This window comes from Chanodichthys erythropterus, chromosome 14 (assembly GCF_024489055.1).
Source record: "Chanodichthys erythropterus isolate Z2021 chromosome 14, ASM2448905v1, whole genome shotgun sequence".
NCBI classification, from domain to species: Eukaryota; Metazoa; Chordata; class Actinopteri; order Cypriniformes; family Xenocyprididae; genus Chanodichthys; species Chanodichthys erythropterus.
The window spans coordinates 43,136,849-43,152,770 of record NC_090234.1 but is presented as its reverse complement, the minus strand read 5'-3'; the positions used below and the strand labels follow the sequence as shown (position 1 = coordinate 43,152,770).

The window sequence follows — 15,922 nt, the reverse complement described above, 5'->3', positions numbered from 1 at the left end:
ATTTGATCCTCAAGAAACATTTCTGATTTTTATCAATGTTGAAAACAGTATAAATGTCTTTACTCTCACGTTTGATTAATGTAATGCATCCTTTTTTTATTAAATTATTTCCTAATTACAAGTGGCAGTATTGTCCAGCACATGAAAGCAAACATACTCCCTGTCATGAGTTCAAATTTGTTTAAATATTTGCATGTCTCCATGCATTTCTGTACAAAGCAAGTGGAGCTATTTTTTCCCCCCAGTTTTCTTTTTTCTTTTCTTTTCTTTTCTTTTCTTTTCTTTTCTTTTCTTTTCTTTTCTTTTCTTTTCTTTTCTTTTCTTTTCTTCTTTTCTTTCAGATGTTATATTTTGCTGCCTGTGCTTATGGAAGCCCATTTCCGCCACAAAAAAAACAAAAAAAAAACCTCCACTAAAAAATAAATAAATAAATTAAAAAAAAATTGAAAAAAGATGAATTGCGACTTTTTATCTCAGAATTCTGCCTTTTTAACTCACAATTGCGTGTTATAAAGTCAGAATTCTGAGATATAAAGTCGCAATTGCGTGATAAAAAGTCAGAATTCTGAGATATAAAGTCGCAATTGCATGATATAAAGTCAGAATTCTGAGATATAAAGTCGCAATTGCGTGATAAAAAGTCAGAATTCTGAGATATAAAGTCGCAATTGCATGATATAAAGTCAGAATTCTGAGATATAAAGTCGCAATTGCGTGATAAAAAGTCAGAATTCTGAGATATAAAGTCGCAATTGCATGATATAAAGTCAGAATTGCGAGTTATAAAGTCAGAATTCTGAGATATAAAGTCGCAATTGCGTGATATAAAGTCAGAATTCTGAGATATAAAGTCGCAATTGTGTGATATAAAGTCAGAATTGCGAGTTATAAAGTCAGAATTCTGAGATATAAAGTCGCAATTGCGTGATATAAAGTCACAATTCTGAGATATAAAGTCGCAATTGCGTGATAAAAAGTCAGAATTCTGAGATATAAAGTCGCAATTGCATGATATAAAGTCAGAATTCTGAGATATAAAGTCGCAATTGCGTGATAAAAAGTCAGAATTCTGAGATATAAAGTCGCAACTGCATGATATAAAGTCGCAATTGCGTGATATAAAGTCAGAATTGCGAGTTATTAAGTCAGAATTCTGAAATATAAAGTCGCAATTGCGTGATATAAAGTCAGAATTCTGAGATATAAAGTCGCAATTGCGTGATATAAAGTCAGAATTGCGAGTTATAAAGTCAGAATTCTGAGATATAAAGTCGCAATTGTGTGATATAAAGTCAGAATTCTGAGATATAAAGTCGCAATTGCGTGATATAAAGTCAGAATTGCGAGTTATAAAGTCAGAATTCTGAGATATAAAGTCGCAATTGCGTGATATAAAGTCAGAATTCTGAGATATAAAGTCGCAATTGCGTGATATAAAGTCAGAATTGCGAGTTATAAAGTCAGAATTCTGAGATATAAAGTCAGAATTGCGAGTTATAAAGTCAGAACTCTGAGATATAAAGTCGCAATTGCGTGATATAAAGTCAGAATTGCGAGTTATAAAATCTGAATTCTGAGATATAAAGTCGCAATTGCGTGATATAAAGTCAGAATTCTGAGATATAAAGTCGCATTTGCGTGATATAAAGTCAGAATTCTGAGATAAAAAGTCGCAATTGCGTGATAAAAAGTCAGAATTCTGACTTTAAAGTCGCAATTGCGAGAAACAAAGTCAGAAGTCAGAGTCCAGAATGCGACTTTATATCTCAGAATTTTGACTTTATATCACGCAATTGCGACTTTATATCTCAGAATTCTGACTTTATAACTCCTAATTGCGACTTTATATCTCAGAATTCTGACTTTATATCACGCAATTGCGACTTTATATCTCAGAATTTTGACTTTATATCACGCAATTGCGACTTTATATCTCAGAATTCAGACTTTATATCACGCAATTGCGACTTTATATCTCAGAATTCTGACTTTATATCACGCAATTGCGACTTTATATCTCAGAATTCTGACTTTATATCACGCAATTGCGACTTTATATCTCAGAATTTTGACTTTATATCACGCAATTGCGACTTTATATCTCAGAATTTTGACTTTATAACTCCTAATTGCGACTTTATATCTCAGAATTCTGACTTTATATCACGCAATTGCGACTTTATATCTCAGAATTCTGACTTTATATCACGCAATTGCGACTTTATATCTCAGAATTCTGACTTTATATCACGCAATTGCGACTTTATATCTCAGAATTTTGACTTTATATCACGCAATTGCGACTTTATATCTCAGAATTCTGACTTTATATCACGCAATTGCGACTTTATATCTCAGAATTTTGACTTTATATCACGCAATTGCGACTTTATATCTCAGAATTCTGACTTTTTATCACGCAATTGCGACTTTATATCTCAGAATTCTGACTTTTTATCACGCAATTGCGACTTTATATCTCAGAATTTTGACTTTATAACTCGCAATTGCGACTTTATATCTCAGAATTCTGGCTTTATAACTCGCAATTGCGACTTTATATCTCAGAATTCTGACTTTATAACTCGCAATTGCGACTTTATATCTCAGAATTCTGACTTTATAACTCCTAATTGCGACTTTATATCTCAGAATTCTGACTTTATATCACGCAATTGCGACTTTATATCTCAGAATTCTGACTTTATAACTCGCAATTGCGACTTTATATCTCAGAATTCTGACTTTATAACTCGCAATTGCGACTTTATATCTCAGAATTCTGACTTTATATCACGCAATTGCGACTTTATATCTCAGAATTCTGACTTTATAACTCGCAATTGCGACTTTATATCTCAGAATTCTGACTTTATATCACGCAATTGCGACTTTATATCTCAGAATTCTGACTTTATATCACGCAATTGCGACTTTATATCTCAGAATTTTGACTTTATATCACGCAATTGCGACTTTATATCTCAGAATTTTGACTTTATATCACGCAATTGCGACTTTATATCTCAGAATTCTGACTTTTTATCACGCAATTGCGACTTTATATCTCAGAATTTTGACTTTATATCACGCAATTGCGACTTTATATCTCAGAATTCTGACTTTATATCACGCAATTGCGACTTTATATCTCAGAATTTTGACTTTATATCACGCAATTGCGACTTTATATCTCAGAATTCTGACTTTTTATCACGCAATTGCGACTTTATATCTCAGAATTCTGACTTTTTATCACGCAATTGCGACTTTATATCTCAGAATTTTGACTTTATAACTCGCAATTGCGACTTTATATCTCAGAATTCTGGCTTTATAACTCGCAATTGCGACTTTATATCTCAGAATTCTGACTTTATAACTCGCAATTGCGACTTTATATCTCAGAATTCTGACTTTATAACTCCTAATTGCGACTTTATATCTCAGAATTCTGACTTTATATCACGCAATTGCGACTTTATATCTCAGAATTCTGACTTTATAACTCGCAATTGCGACTTTATATCTCAGAATTCTGACTTTATAACTCGCAATTGCGACTTTATATCTCAGAATTCTGACTTTATATCACGCAATTGCGACTTTATATCTCAGAATTCTGACTTTATAACTCGCAATTGCGACTTTATATCTCAGAATTCTGACTTTATATCACGCAATTGCGACTTTATATCTCAGAATTCTGACTTTATATCACGCAATTGCGACTTTATATCTCAGAATTTTGACTTTATATCACGCAATTGCGACTTTATATCTCAGAATTTTGACTTTATATCACGCAATTGCGACTTTATATCTCAGAATTCTGACTTTATAACTTGCAATTGTGAGATATAAACATGCAATTGCGAGTTAAAAAGTCAGAATTCTGAGATAAAAAGTCGCAATTCATCTTTTTTTTTTGTGGCGTTTTTTTTTTTTTTTTTAATTGGCGGAAATGGGCTTCCATATGTGCTAGATTTAAATCTAGAGGACATTTTTAAAAGTGAAGGAGCTAATTTGCTACTAGCATCACTAAACTGAATTGCAACAATGCTGATTGTTTTCAAACACTACCATTGGCTAGTAAAACAGCTACAGACTCACGCCATTGGTTAAGTCAGTGTTGCTGTGTTGGGCTGAATGAAGTGATCAATCAAACAGTGCTGTTTCAATAATGCATGATTAATATTTCTACAAATGACTTTCTTACAACCGTCTTTGTACATTGTGCTGGGATAGGAGAAAGTAGGCTACTTTAACATTGAAAAAATGTTACATTTTCATTTGGCAGATGCTTTTATACAAAGTGACTTGCATTGTATTCAAGGTATACGTTATATCAGTTCTTGCTCATTGGTGTTGCTAGCGCCATGCTACTGTTTGAGCTACAATAATGTTTTTAACCTGTAATCCAATAGACTGCTGCAGTAATGACATATTTTTGTAGTCCAGCCCGGAATTTAGCATCGGTTACAGACTGCTCTGAGATTTGGGTTGAAGATCCAAATACAGCTTTATTGGGACAATCCAGAATCGTAATCCATATATCGAGCAAAGGGTCAAACACACGGGCAAACAACCCAAATAAGCAGAAAAGACAGGCAAAAAGGGTAATCCAGAATACGGGCTGAGAATCATCCAAACAAACAAACAAGAAACCAGGATAACACTCAGAAATGCGGTGTAACAACATACAAGACTTTGCAAAGACTGACAGAAAACACAGGGCTTATATAGGCAGGGTTAACAAGGCTAATAAAACATATCTGAATGTAATGAAGCATAATGACTTCAGACAAAGGGTTATAGGAAGTGTAGTTCATGATGGCAAAGCAAAAGAGATGGGAGGAGTGCCCTCTGGTGGAGATTAAGGGCACTCCAGCTGGTAGATGTGACAGCTGCACACTGGTTCCCTCGACAAACTTTTTCAATTGGCTTTTGGATTATTGCAGAAATTGAGGTCTGTGACTAACAAAAGCTTATGATAATTACACGGTTTGTTCATCTTGATAATCTTTAAAAACAAACATTTTTTATGAATTTTGAAGCATAATTACAGTTGGCTAAAACTAAATGTAGGCAATAAACAAACTACACCATGATCGCATGACTTCAACATCACCATCACTAAGCTTCCAACAACTCTTTCAGTCTTTGTTTGAAAACATTTTCCCTGAAAGTTATAATAGTTTGCAAGCGCAGGACTAGAAACACAATGAAGTTGTGAAAGTGTAGATGAGTAGATGAGTTTACCAGTTCAGCTAATGTCCTCAACAAGCTCTGTATTCACATTTAGCCACTTGTTAGTAACCACTTTTTACAAGACAAATCACAAGAGGGGATCAATTATGTATTTTATGTCGTAGAATAAATAGTGAAAATATATTGAGCTTGTGTTCACCATAGACCTTATTTCAGGCAAAAACCCTTTCAAAAAACCCACTGACATCAGGACAATGGAACTGGAAGTGCTAAAGTGCTAAATCGTAACTACAAAAATATGTCATCCCTCACCCCTCTATTGTTGAATCTGTACACATGTTGAACAATGATCCGAAACAAAAGAGCTTAGTGCATCATATTTGACCGTGACGGTCTTTGCGCACTAGTAATGATGCTCCATGTAACATCATCAGAGACCAGGACTCATTCCATTGCAGCACAGCTGTGTGTCCTTAGAAATCCAAATACAGCCATGATGTAATGAGTCACCAAGGCGATGGACCCTGACCTCTTCATCAGTTTGAACACTTCACCGGCCTCATATAATTTGAGGTGATATATTACTGTGCGCTGTCTATAAACAGAATAGTAGCAGGAAGTTCAGAGATTATATGATGTGTATGAATACACTAATTAAATTATACAATGTAAGTCCAGAGGTCGTGCACCTAATCAAACTGTACAGTACTTTTGCTCTGTTACTTGGTAGAAGCAACCAAATTAGACAGATGCCAACGTGTTGTGTGGCATATATGCTCATTCTCAAACCAAGGTTGTGATGAGTAAATAAAAACAGCTGTCAAATAGATGGCAAAGGTGAACTGCTTGTATTCTCGACCAGCAGCGTTATTTTGAACAATGGAGGGAAACGTGCCAGACAGTGACAGCTGTCAAATGCCCTTTTTATGTCTGTGTATGTGTAGGAAAAGCCCTGCGGTGCAGGCCATGACCATGTTCACTAGCTCATTTCCATATTTTCTCTCAGTTTGGCTCACTTTAAATATGTAAAACCATCATTTCCTCTGTCTCTTCAGTGGAAGGAATGAAGGTGGTGGAGATCGAGAAATGTCGCAGTGACATCAAGAAGCTGCGGGAGGAGATGGCCTCCAGGAACAACAGGTCAGTGACCTTACTGCTTTTTCTAGAGGTTATGGAACGGCGTTTCTGAACTGAAATGCTCGGATTAAACAGAAATATTAGTTGTGCTTTGTAACTGATGAACTGAACTTAATCGTACTTCATTACAAATGTGTAATTATGAATGTATTAAATGCATAAAATGACATACAAATGTTAATAGAAGTATATTTTAGTTTAACATAAACGCTTGTCAGTACTTTCAGTAGCTTACTTTAACCATATTTCAAAGACAATAGAAACTACATCTGTAATTTGATGTTATGAGTAAAATAGGATATTAAATAAGAAAAAATGTAGGTTGAGACTGGACTGTATACTTCAGGAATTTAATTGATTGTGACGAAATGAAATCGGGTGGTTGGAAGGTTGAAGGTGAAAAGTAAGAGTTGCCAAGCACGAAATAATTTCCTCCATGAATGGTGCACAATATGACCAGGAACATGCATTAAAGGGGTCACGAACTGCATTGTTTTATTGTTTTAGAATGTTTCCTGTTGTGAACTTATACTGTTAGTATGATTTTTACATCATAAATTGTCATATTTTAAAAATTAAATGCATTTTTTCTACCCTGATTTTAGCTCTTTGATTTGAACGCTGTTTTAAGGGGCGTGTCTTCTGTGAGACTTGACCCACTGCTGTGATTGGCTAACATGTTTGCATAGAAAATTTAACTCTTTCGAAAACTTTTAGCATGTTTTTAGTATTACAGCTTTCAAGGTTAACTGATCATGTAAAGTGTTGATTATATTTAGATCTATGGCATTATATTTAGATCGTGGCATGCAAGGTTGCAGTGATGAGCATGAAGCCGATCACATACATGTTGTTGAGCACATGAATGCATTGATTCTGCACATCAATGAATGCTTTCATAACTAACAGTGCAATCACGCTGTAAATAAGAGATTCGTTGATTATTACGGGAGTTTTGGAGTGTGACCGATAAACTCGCGCTGTTGGATTGACGGCTCCAGCGATTGCAAAGGGAGCGTTCTTTGATCCCTTTTCTCACACGTTTAGTTTTTAGCATTTTTGGGTGGAGTAAAATTTACATATGTGGTTTCAACAACCAGATGCATTTAGACTTGTCCAGTTTCTTCTGGAATGCATCCCAGACCACCTCCTGAAGTGGTTTGAGTGCCTCATTTATAAAACTTTGCGTAGATTTCATCCTAAAAGTATACGTACGCGCAAAAGTTAGATTCTGTGTATGCACAAAAAAATTCAGATTTATAAAACCATGTGTTCGCCAGAACCTGCGCACAAATCCCTTTATAAATCCCATTCAGCGGAAGATTGTGCGTACGTGCATCTCCACCCTGTCTCCTCCCCGAAATCACCATATATGGAGTTTATGACGCCTAGTTTTACTATGCATAACCTCATCTGCATATCATTTCCATACACGTTCCCATCTACGTGACACCATGGTTAACACCGTCAAAGGTACAAGACATTGGAAAATATTAGATATGGACTATAAATGCCATTTGTGCAATACACTACAGTGATACAAATCATCCAATATCCTCTTTATGCTTTAGAATAAATATATCAAAATATCCATAAAAACCAAACTGTATAAAATACTTGAGATAAAGGTTTTAGAATAGAGCTGATTCATTCATTTCCACTGGCCAAATAGTATTTTAATAGTTTTAAACAATTCAAAATGTATCAGTTTTGCTGATAAGGTGAACATATCTTTTAGGATGTGTATAGGCTATTTTTAGTGGAAACAGATAGGCCTACTTATTTATTGCAGTGTAAATATACAATTGTCTGACTCGGCGTGTCACTGATAAAGGAAACGTGCAAATCTTACTGTTTTCCTCAAATTATATCCTTCAAATACAGTGGTAATTGTTTGAAGATCCTTCACACAACATCAACACTCTGTGCAGCTGTGGTTATACAGTAAGATATTATCATTGGACCTATTGAAACTGGACAAGCAATCCAGCAGTGTCTTCCATAATATCCAAGTTAAGTGTGCATCACTGATCATCATTCTCACTAAAATATTTTGGCATGAGATCTGCGGTTTAGTTTAAAGAGGAATTATTGTGCGCCTATCACTCCTTGCTGTCATTAAAACAGCATGTCACAGTAAAAGTGATTGAAAGTAGCACATCTAAATTCATATAATTTTTGTTTAACTTCTGCATAATGACTGCGTAATGTAATTTCAGTGCTTATGGCCAATAGTGAAAGTGTAATATTAATGTAAATGTGTATCAAATGAAAACGTGAGTTTCCACGCAAGTTTAAATCATTCTTTCATTTATTTAAACTGTTATTGTGAACATGCACTGTATTTATGATTATGACTCATAATTAGGATTTAAAGTGATTTTCCTTCATCTGCCGTCAGTCCCTCAGCTCACCATCGGTGTCGCCAAACTGCTCTGTCTCCAAAATGTTTGTACGCATGGGTCAGAGTTTGCGTGGAGGTGTACAAATTTTCCCGTCAAGTTTGTTTTTATAAATCACAACTTATGCGTAGGAACTGGCGTACGCACTTTCAGGGCCAGTTTTGTGCGTGAGCAAAGTTTTATAAATGAGGCCCCTGGTCTTTTCGCGAACGGATAGCTATCCAATCAGAGAAAATACATGAAGTGACCAGGTGTAAATAGGCCCTTAGACAAAGAACATCTGACTGTACATGAATCATTACATATCGGAAATCACTAGTCACAGATCAGACATTAGAATTAACACAGTTACTTACATGTTGTCGCATTACTGTCGAGTCCATATCATAAACGTCTGTTTGCAAAGCCTGCTCCAAAATTTTGACTGATTTACCAAATAATCCACAGTGAAATGTACCGCATAAAAAATAAATAATTCCCAACTGAGACATTCACATTGTTGAAAATAAATGAAATAACTACATTCCTAGCATTAGGATCCTTTGGAAGGTTCGTTTTTAATCCAGTGAGTGATCCTGTGCTCTTCTCTCTTCCTCATCTCACTAACGTCAGTGGGTGGGGCCAAAGTTGCAGTGGTGAAGTGGGTGTTGATATTCTTCTGCTGAGGCGGTGTTTCTTCTATCTATTACATCATATAGGCACATCCCAGGACAAGGCGTTCGCAGGGCTTTTTAACATTAAAAGTGTTTTTTGGACTAACAAGGAAGTTTTCAGTTCTGAAAATTACAGGATATTCTTATAGTATGATGACCTCTTATGCACAGTATTGCCAAAAGTATTGGGACACCCCTCCAAATCATGGAATTCAGGTGTTCCAATCACTTCCATGGCCACAGGTGTATAAAATCAAGCACCTAGGCATGCAGACTGCTTCTACAAACATTTGTGAAATAATGGGTCGCTCTCAGGAGCTCAGTGAATTCAAGTGTGGTACCGTTATAGGTTGCCACCTGTGCATTAAGTCCATTCGTGAAATTTCCTCACTACTAAATATTCCACGGTCAACTGTTAGTGGAATCATAACAAAGTGGAAGCAATTGGGAATAACAGCAACTCAGTGGTAGGCCACGTAAAATCACAGAGCGGAGTCAGCTCATGCTGAGGCACACAGTGCTCAGAAGTCGCCAACTTTCTGCAGGGTCAATAGCAACAGACCTCCAAACTTTGTGTGGCCTTCAGATTAGCTGAAGAACAGTGTAGAGAGCTTCATGGAATGGGTTTCCATGGCCGAGCAGCTGCATCCAAGCCTTACTTCACCAAGTGCAATACAAAGCGTCAGATGCAGTGGTGTAAAGCACACCGCCACTGGACTCTAGAGCAGTGGAGACGTGTTCTCTGGAGTGACGAATCATGCTTCTCTGTCTGGCAATCTGATAAACGAGTCTGAGTTTGGCGGTCACCAGGAGAACAGTACTTTCCTGACTGCACTGTGCCAAATGTAAAGTTTGGTGGAGGGGGGATTATGGTGTGGGGTTGTTTTTCAGGGTTTGGGCTTGGCCCCTTAGTTCCGGTGAAAGGAACTCTTAATGCTTCAGAATACCAAGACATTTTGGACAATTTCATGCTCCCGACTTTGTGGGAAAAGTTTGTTCCAACATAACCTCTGACCTCAACCTGACTCCTGACCTCATCCCGATAGAACACCTTTGGGATAAATTAGAGCGGAGACTGTGAGCCAGTCCTTCTTGCCAACATCAGTGCCTGACCTCACAATTGCACTTCTAGAAAATTCCCATAAACAAACATAAACCTTGTGGAAAGCCTTCCCAGAAGAGCTAAAGCTATTAAACACTACGGATTAAGAATGGGATTTCATTTCAAGTTCATGTGCACGTAAAGGCAGGCGTCCCAAAACTTTTGGCAATATAGTGTATATGAAAAGCTCAAGGAAAATTTGATTTCTCAGTTCATGACCCCTTTAAAAAAAATAGGGGCAGTTTTGATTTTATGTTGAAGTGAACCAATTGGCTTAGCTTATAAAAAAGGAAGTGCTCTAAATTGAATGTGCACTTGTATATTGCATATATTCTATATACTTATTGTAAATATACTTATATTTTGGATATTTTAATCTAAAAATCTTACATATTGTGCCTTTAAGCAGGTCAAAGTTTAGCTAATTGCATTTAATGTATATTTAAACCATAATACGTTTTCATTCAATTGCAATTAACATGCAGTTCATTGTCTGAAAACTTTACACTGTATTATTAACATATTAAGTGCTCTTTTCAAAAGTATCCTAAAGTGTACTTCTTGTTCATAAGGATGTATATCTATAGTAGGCTATTTATAGCACTGCCCATACTGCTAACTTTAATGAAAAGAATTAGGAAGCAGCCCAGGAGTTGTCTTAGTCAGCTCTTGTTAGTAACAGATGGGTCATGTCTATTCCCTTTTGAGTCTTAATGAGCTGACATGGCTCTCACGTGCTCTCTTATTAGTGAAGGAACAGATTCTAGGTGAATCAAAGGTAGCTGTATATTCTCAAGATACTCCCTTTGAGAGATGTTGACATGGTTGTTAAAAGTGAAAAACACAGTACGTTCTGGTCTAAAGCAACTGAGCCCCTGTCTGCTTTTTAACTTTACAGCAGTTTCCTAGATGACAGCAAGAAGTTAACTCCTCGCAGAGATGTGCCTTCATACCCAAAGGTAAAATGGCAGATGTGAGCAAATATATATATATATATATATATATATATATATATATATATATATATATATAAACAAAATATATTTTACTGTTCACAAGTGTGGGGTCTTATGCTCACAAAGGCTGCATTTATTATTTAGTTAGAATTCAGTAAAAACAGTAATGTTGTGAAATATTATTAAAATGTAATTTATTCCCTGTGATCAAAGCTGAATTTGCAGCATCATTACAGTCTTCAGTGTCACATGATCCTTCAAAAATCATTTCTAATATGCCCTAAAATTTTTGTCACTGATACATTTTTTTCAGGATTCATTGATGAATAGAAAGTTGGGAAAAAAAACAGCATTTATTTGGATGTAAATGTCAATGATCAATGTAATGCACCCTTGCTAAATAAAGGTATTAATTTCTTTCAAAAGGCAATTTACTGAACCCAAACTTTTGAATGGTATTGTATATTTTTGAAAATATTAAAATATGTTTTAAAATTTGACAACAATCTTCACATATCTCTTATCATAGTGACTGTCTGGCAGGCTTGATAAAGAACAACAACTAAAAAAAGGAAGAACTGTAAATATAGTCATTATTGAATTCTCACCACATCTTATATGCATTTACTTTTTTTCAATGTCATTATTATTGGGATATTACAAAGTCCTGCACATGGCAAAATATATATATTGTGACTACGAATTAAGAATTTGTTCTCTCATTTCACTAAATTGTGCACACAATATAATAATTTGTGCCCTCGATATAGTAAATTGTGGCCATGCTGTACTAATTCTAACCTCATTTTGATTTAACTAAAACAAGGGAATGAATTATTACAATGTGGCCACAATTTAGTAAAACGAGGGAACAAATTATTATATCGTACACACGATTTAGTAAAACGAGGGAACATTTATTATATCGTGTACACAATTTAGTAAAATGAGGGAACGAATTATATCGTGTGCACGATTTAGTAAAACGAGGGAACGAATTATATCATGCGTTCGATTAAGTAAAACGAGGGAACTAATTATTATATTGTGCGCACGATTTAGTAAACCGAGGGAACAAATTATTGTATCATGAGCACGAATTAGTAAAATGAGGGAACAATTAATTATATCATGCACATGATTTTGTTGTGAATGGAAGACTCAGGCTGGAGATCCAAGTGCAGCGTTTATTAAAGTAGAGTGGTCGTACAGGCAGGGTCAAACCAGGAACAAACAGGAACAGTGAGGAACAGGCAGAATCGTAGTCAAGGGACAGGCAATGATCAGGACAGGCAGCAATGGGTCAAAAACAGGGAACAGGCAGTAACGGCAACAAGGAACAGGCAGACAGGGAATACAGAGAAATGCTCGGAATTGCAACAACAGTTAAACAATACTTCGCGGTGAAGTGGTGTGAGTGGAAGTCCTTTATAGTCCTGATAATGAGCAGCAGCTGGGTGTGGTGATTAGTGATTAGTGTTAAGTGTGTGCAGGTGAGTGGCAGAGAGGATGATGGGAGATGTAGTCCGGGAAGTGACAGGAACTGACGGTGATCGTGACATAACGCCCCCCTCTCAGTTCAGGCGGCTTGGGTAACCACGGCAGGTCAGGCGGCTTGGGTAAACACGGCAGGTCAGGGTCCATAAATGGCCAGAATAGTTCAAAGGCCGAGAACGGCAGTGGCTGAGCAGGGTCCCCACCCACAAGCTCCCCACCCCTAGGTATACTGCCCCCTCCCAAAAAGTTCTTGGGGAAATCAACGGAGGCATTGGCGGGTTCATGGGCAAGGAGCTCGGGTGGCGCCTGCAGGGCAGATGGCCTGAGCGGCAGCGGCAGGACAAATGGCCTGGGCGGTGGTGGCAGGGCCGACCTAGGGTGCTCCGTGGCCGTGTCAGGGAGAGCGGGCAGCTCGGTGACGGCCTCCGTGGCCGTGTCAGGGAGAGCTAGCAGCTGTGGGATGGCACAGGCTGTTCTGGAACGGCAGCGAGCCGCTCTGTGACGGCAGCAGACTTGAGAGCGTTGCGTCCGGCAGGCTTGAGAGCGAAGCGTCCGGCAGGCTTGAGAGCGAAGCGTCCGGCAGGCTTGAGAGCGAAGCGGCCACCGGGCTTGAGAGCGAAGCGGCCACCGGGCTTGAGAGCGAAGCGGCCACCGGGCTTGAGAGCGAAGCGGCCGGCGGAGGCTTAGGAATGCTAGCCGCTCGTGCTGAAATCAGCGGTGGATCAGTCACACTGGAACGCAACCCTCTCTGCTCCCGGACTGATCTAAAGACGTGACGTGACTCTGGGCGATCAGCGAAGGCGTGACGTTGCTCTGGGCGATCAGCGAAGGCGTGACGTTGCTCTGGGTGGTCAGCGAAGGCGTGACGTGACTCTGGGTGGTCAGCGGAGACGTGACGTTGCACTGGGCGATCAGCGGAGACGTGACGTTGCTCTGGGCGATCAGCGGAGACGTGACGTTGCTCTGGGCGATCAGCGCTGACTTGACTTGGTGTTGTTATTGTGGTGACCGCCATTTTGTGAGTGTCATCTGGCGAGGCGGCCATTAAGTGATCTACCATGGTGTCGCATTCCTCCGCGACCCCCACAGTAAACAGAGAACCAACAGTCAATAATGCATAATCCAGAAAGCAAGTAAGTGATAAACGCGGTCCCTCTTGTCTAAGTTTATCCTGGAGGGGTTGATTAATGCCATCGCAGAAAAAGTCTATAAGTGCATAGTCAGGCCAGTCTGCATAATAGGCAATATCCAGAAACTTCTGAATGTGGTCCTCCAGGGTACTATTACCTTGACGAAGGCGGATGAGACGTATAGCTGGGTCCATGTTGAGGCTGGGAATGCTTGTGGAAGCTGCTGGATCGTAGATGGCGAAGTATTCTGTTGTGAATGGAAGACTCAGGCTGGAGATCCAAGTGCAGCGTTTATTAAAGTAGAGTGGTCGTACAGGCAGGGTCAAACCAGGAACAAACAGGAACAGTGAGGAACAGGCAGAATCGTAGTCAAGGGACAGGCAATGATCAGGACAGGCAGCAATGGGTCAAAAACAGGGAACAGGCAGTAACGGCAACAAGGAACAGGCAGACAGGGAATACAGAGAAATGCTCGGAATTGCAACAACAGTTAAACAATACTTCGCGGTGAAGTGGTGTGAGTGGAAGTCCTTTATAGTCCTGATAATGAGCAGCAGCTGGGTGTGGTGATTAGTGATTAGTGTTAAGTGTGTGCAGGTGAGTGGCAGAGAGGATGATGGGAGATGTAGTCCGGGAAGTGACAGGAACTGACGGTGATCGTGACAGATTTAGTAAACGAGGTAACAAATTATTATATCAAGCGCACGATTTAGTAAACCAAGGGAACGAATTATTGTATCATGCACACAATTTAGTAAAACGAGGGAACAAATTATTATATCATGCATATGATTTAGTAAAACAAGGGAATGAATTATTATATCATGCACATGATGGAAAGAAAACCAGTCAGTATCTGCTGTGACCATCATTTGCCTCACGCAGTGCAACACATCTCCCTCGCATAGAGTTGATGAGGTTGTTGATTGTGGCCTGTGGAATGTTGTCCACCCCTCTTCAATGGCTGTGTGAAGTTGCTGGATATTGGCAGGAACTGGAACACGTTGTCGTATACGCCGATCCAGAACATCCCAAACATGCTCAGTGGGTGACATATCCGGTGAGTATGCTGGCCATGCAAGAACTGGGATGTTTTCAGCGTCCAGGAATTGTGTACAGATCCTTGCAACATGGGGCCGTGCATTATCATGCTGCAACATGAGGTTATGGTTGTGAATGAATGGCACAACAATGGGCCTCAGGATATCGTCATGGTAACTCTGTGCATTCAAAATGCCATCAATAAAATGCACCTGTGTTCGCTGTCCATAACATACGCCTGCCCATACCATAACCCCACCGCCACCATGTGCCACTCGATCCATTGACATCAGCAAACCGCTCACCCACACAAAGCCATACACACTGTCTGCCATCTGCCCTGCACAGTGAAAACTGGGATTCATCCGTGAAGAGAACACCTTTCGAACGCCATCCAATGTGAGCATTTGCCCACTCAAGTTGGTTACGACAACGAATTGCAGTCAGATCGAGACCCCGATGAGGACAAGTTTCTGACAGTTTGTGCAGAAATACTTTGGTTATGCAAACCGATTGTTGCAGCAGCTGTCTGGGTGGCTGGTCTCAGATGATCTTGGAGGTGAAGATGCTGGATGTGGAGGTCCTGGGCTGGTGTGGTTACATGTGGTCTGTAGTTGTGAGGCCGGTTGGATGTACCGCCAAATTCTCTAAAACGCCTTTGGAGACAGCTTATGGTAGAGAAATGAACATTCAATTCACAGGCAACAGCTCTGGTGGACATTCCTGCTGTCAGCATGCCAGTTGCACGCTCCCTCAAAACTTGGGACATCTGTGGCATTGTGCTGTGTGATAA

The 15,922-nt window shown here is 38.9% G+C and overlaps 1 protein-coding gene across 5 annotated transcripts in view; it reads left to right on the top strand.

Annotated features, from left to right (window-relative positions):
• Positions 1 to 15,922, top strand: part of pde9aa (phosphodiesterase 9aa) — a 42,513-nt gene that overhangs the window by 12,512 nt on the left and 14,079 nt on the right. For 4 of the 5 annotated variants that reach the window (XM_067409422.1, XM_067409421.1, XM_067409425.1 and 1 more), the window contains 2 exons: positions 6,267 to 6,351; positions 11,404 to 11,464. In XM_067409422.1, coding sequence (XP_067265523.1) covers positions 6,267 to 6,351; positions 11,404 to 11,464 — 146 coding nt within the window. Of the gene's footprint in view, positions 1 to 6,075; positions 6,146 to 6,266; positions 6,352 to 11,403; positions 11,465 to 15,922 lie in introns of those variants that run through there. The other variant, XM_067409423.1, reaches the window with a different exon arrangement.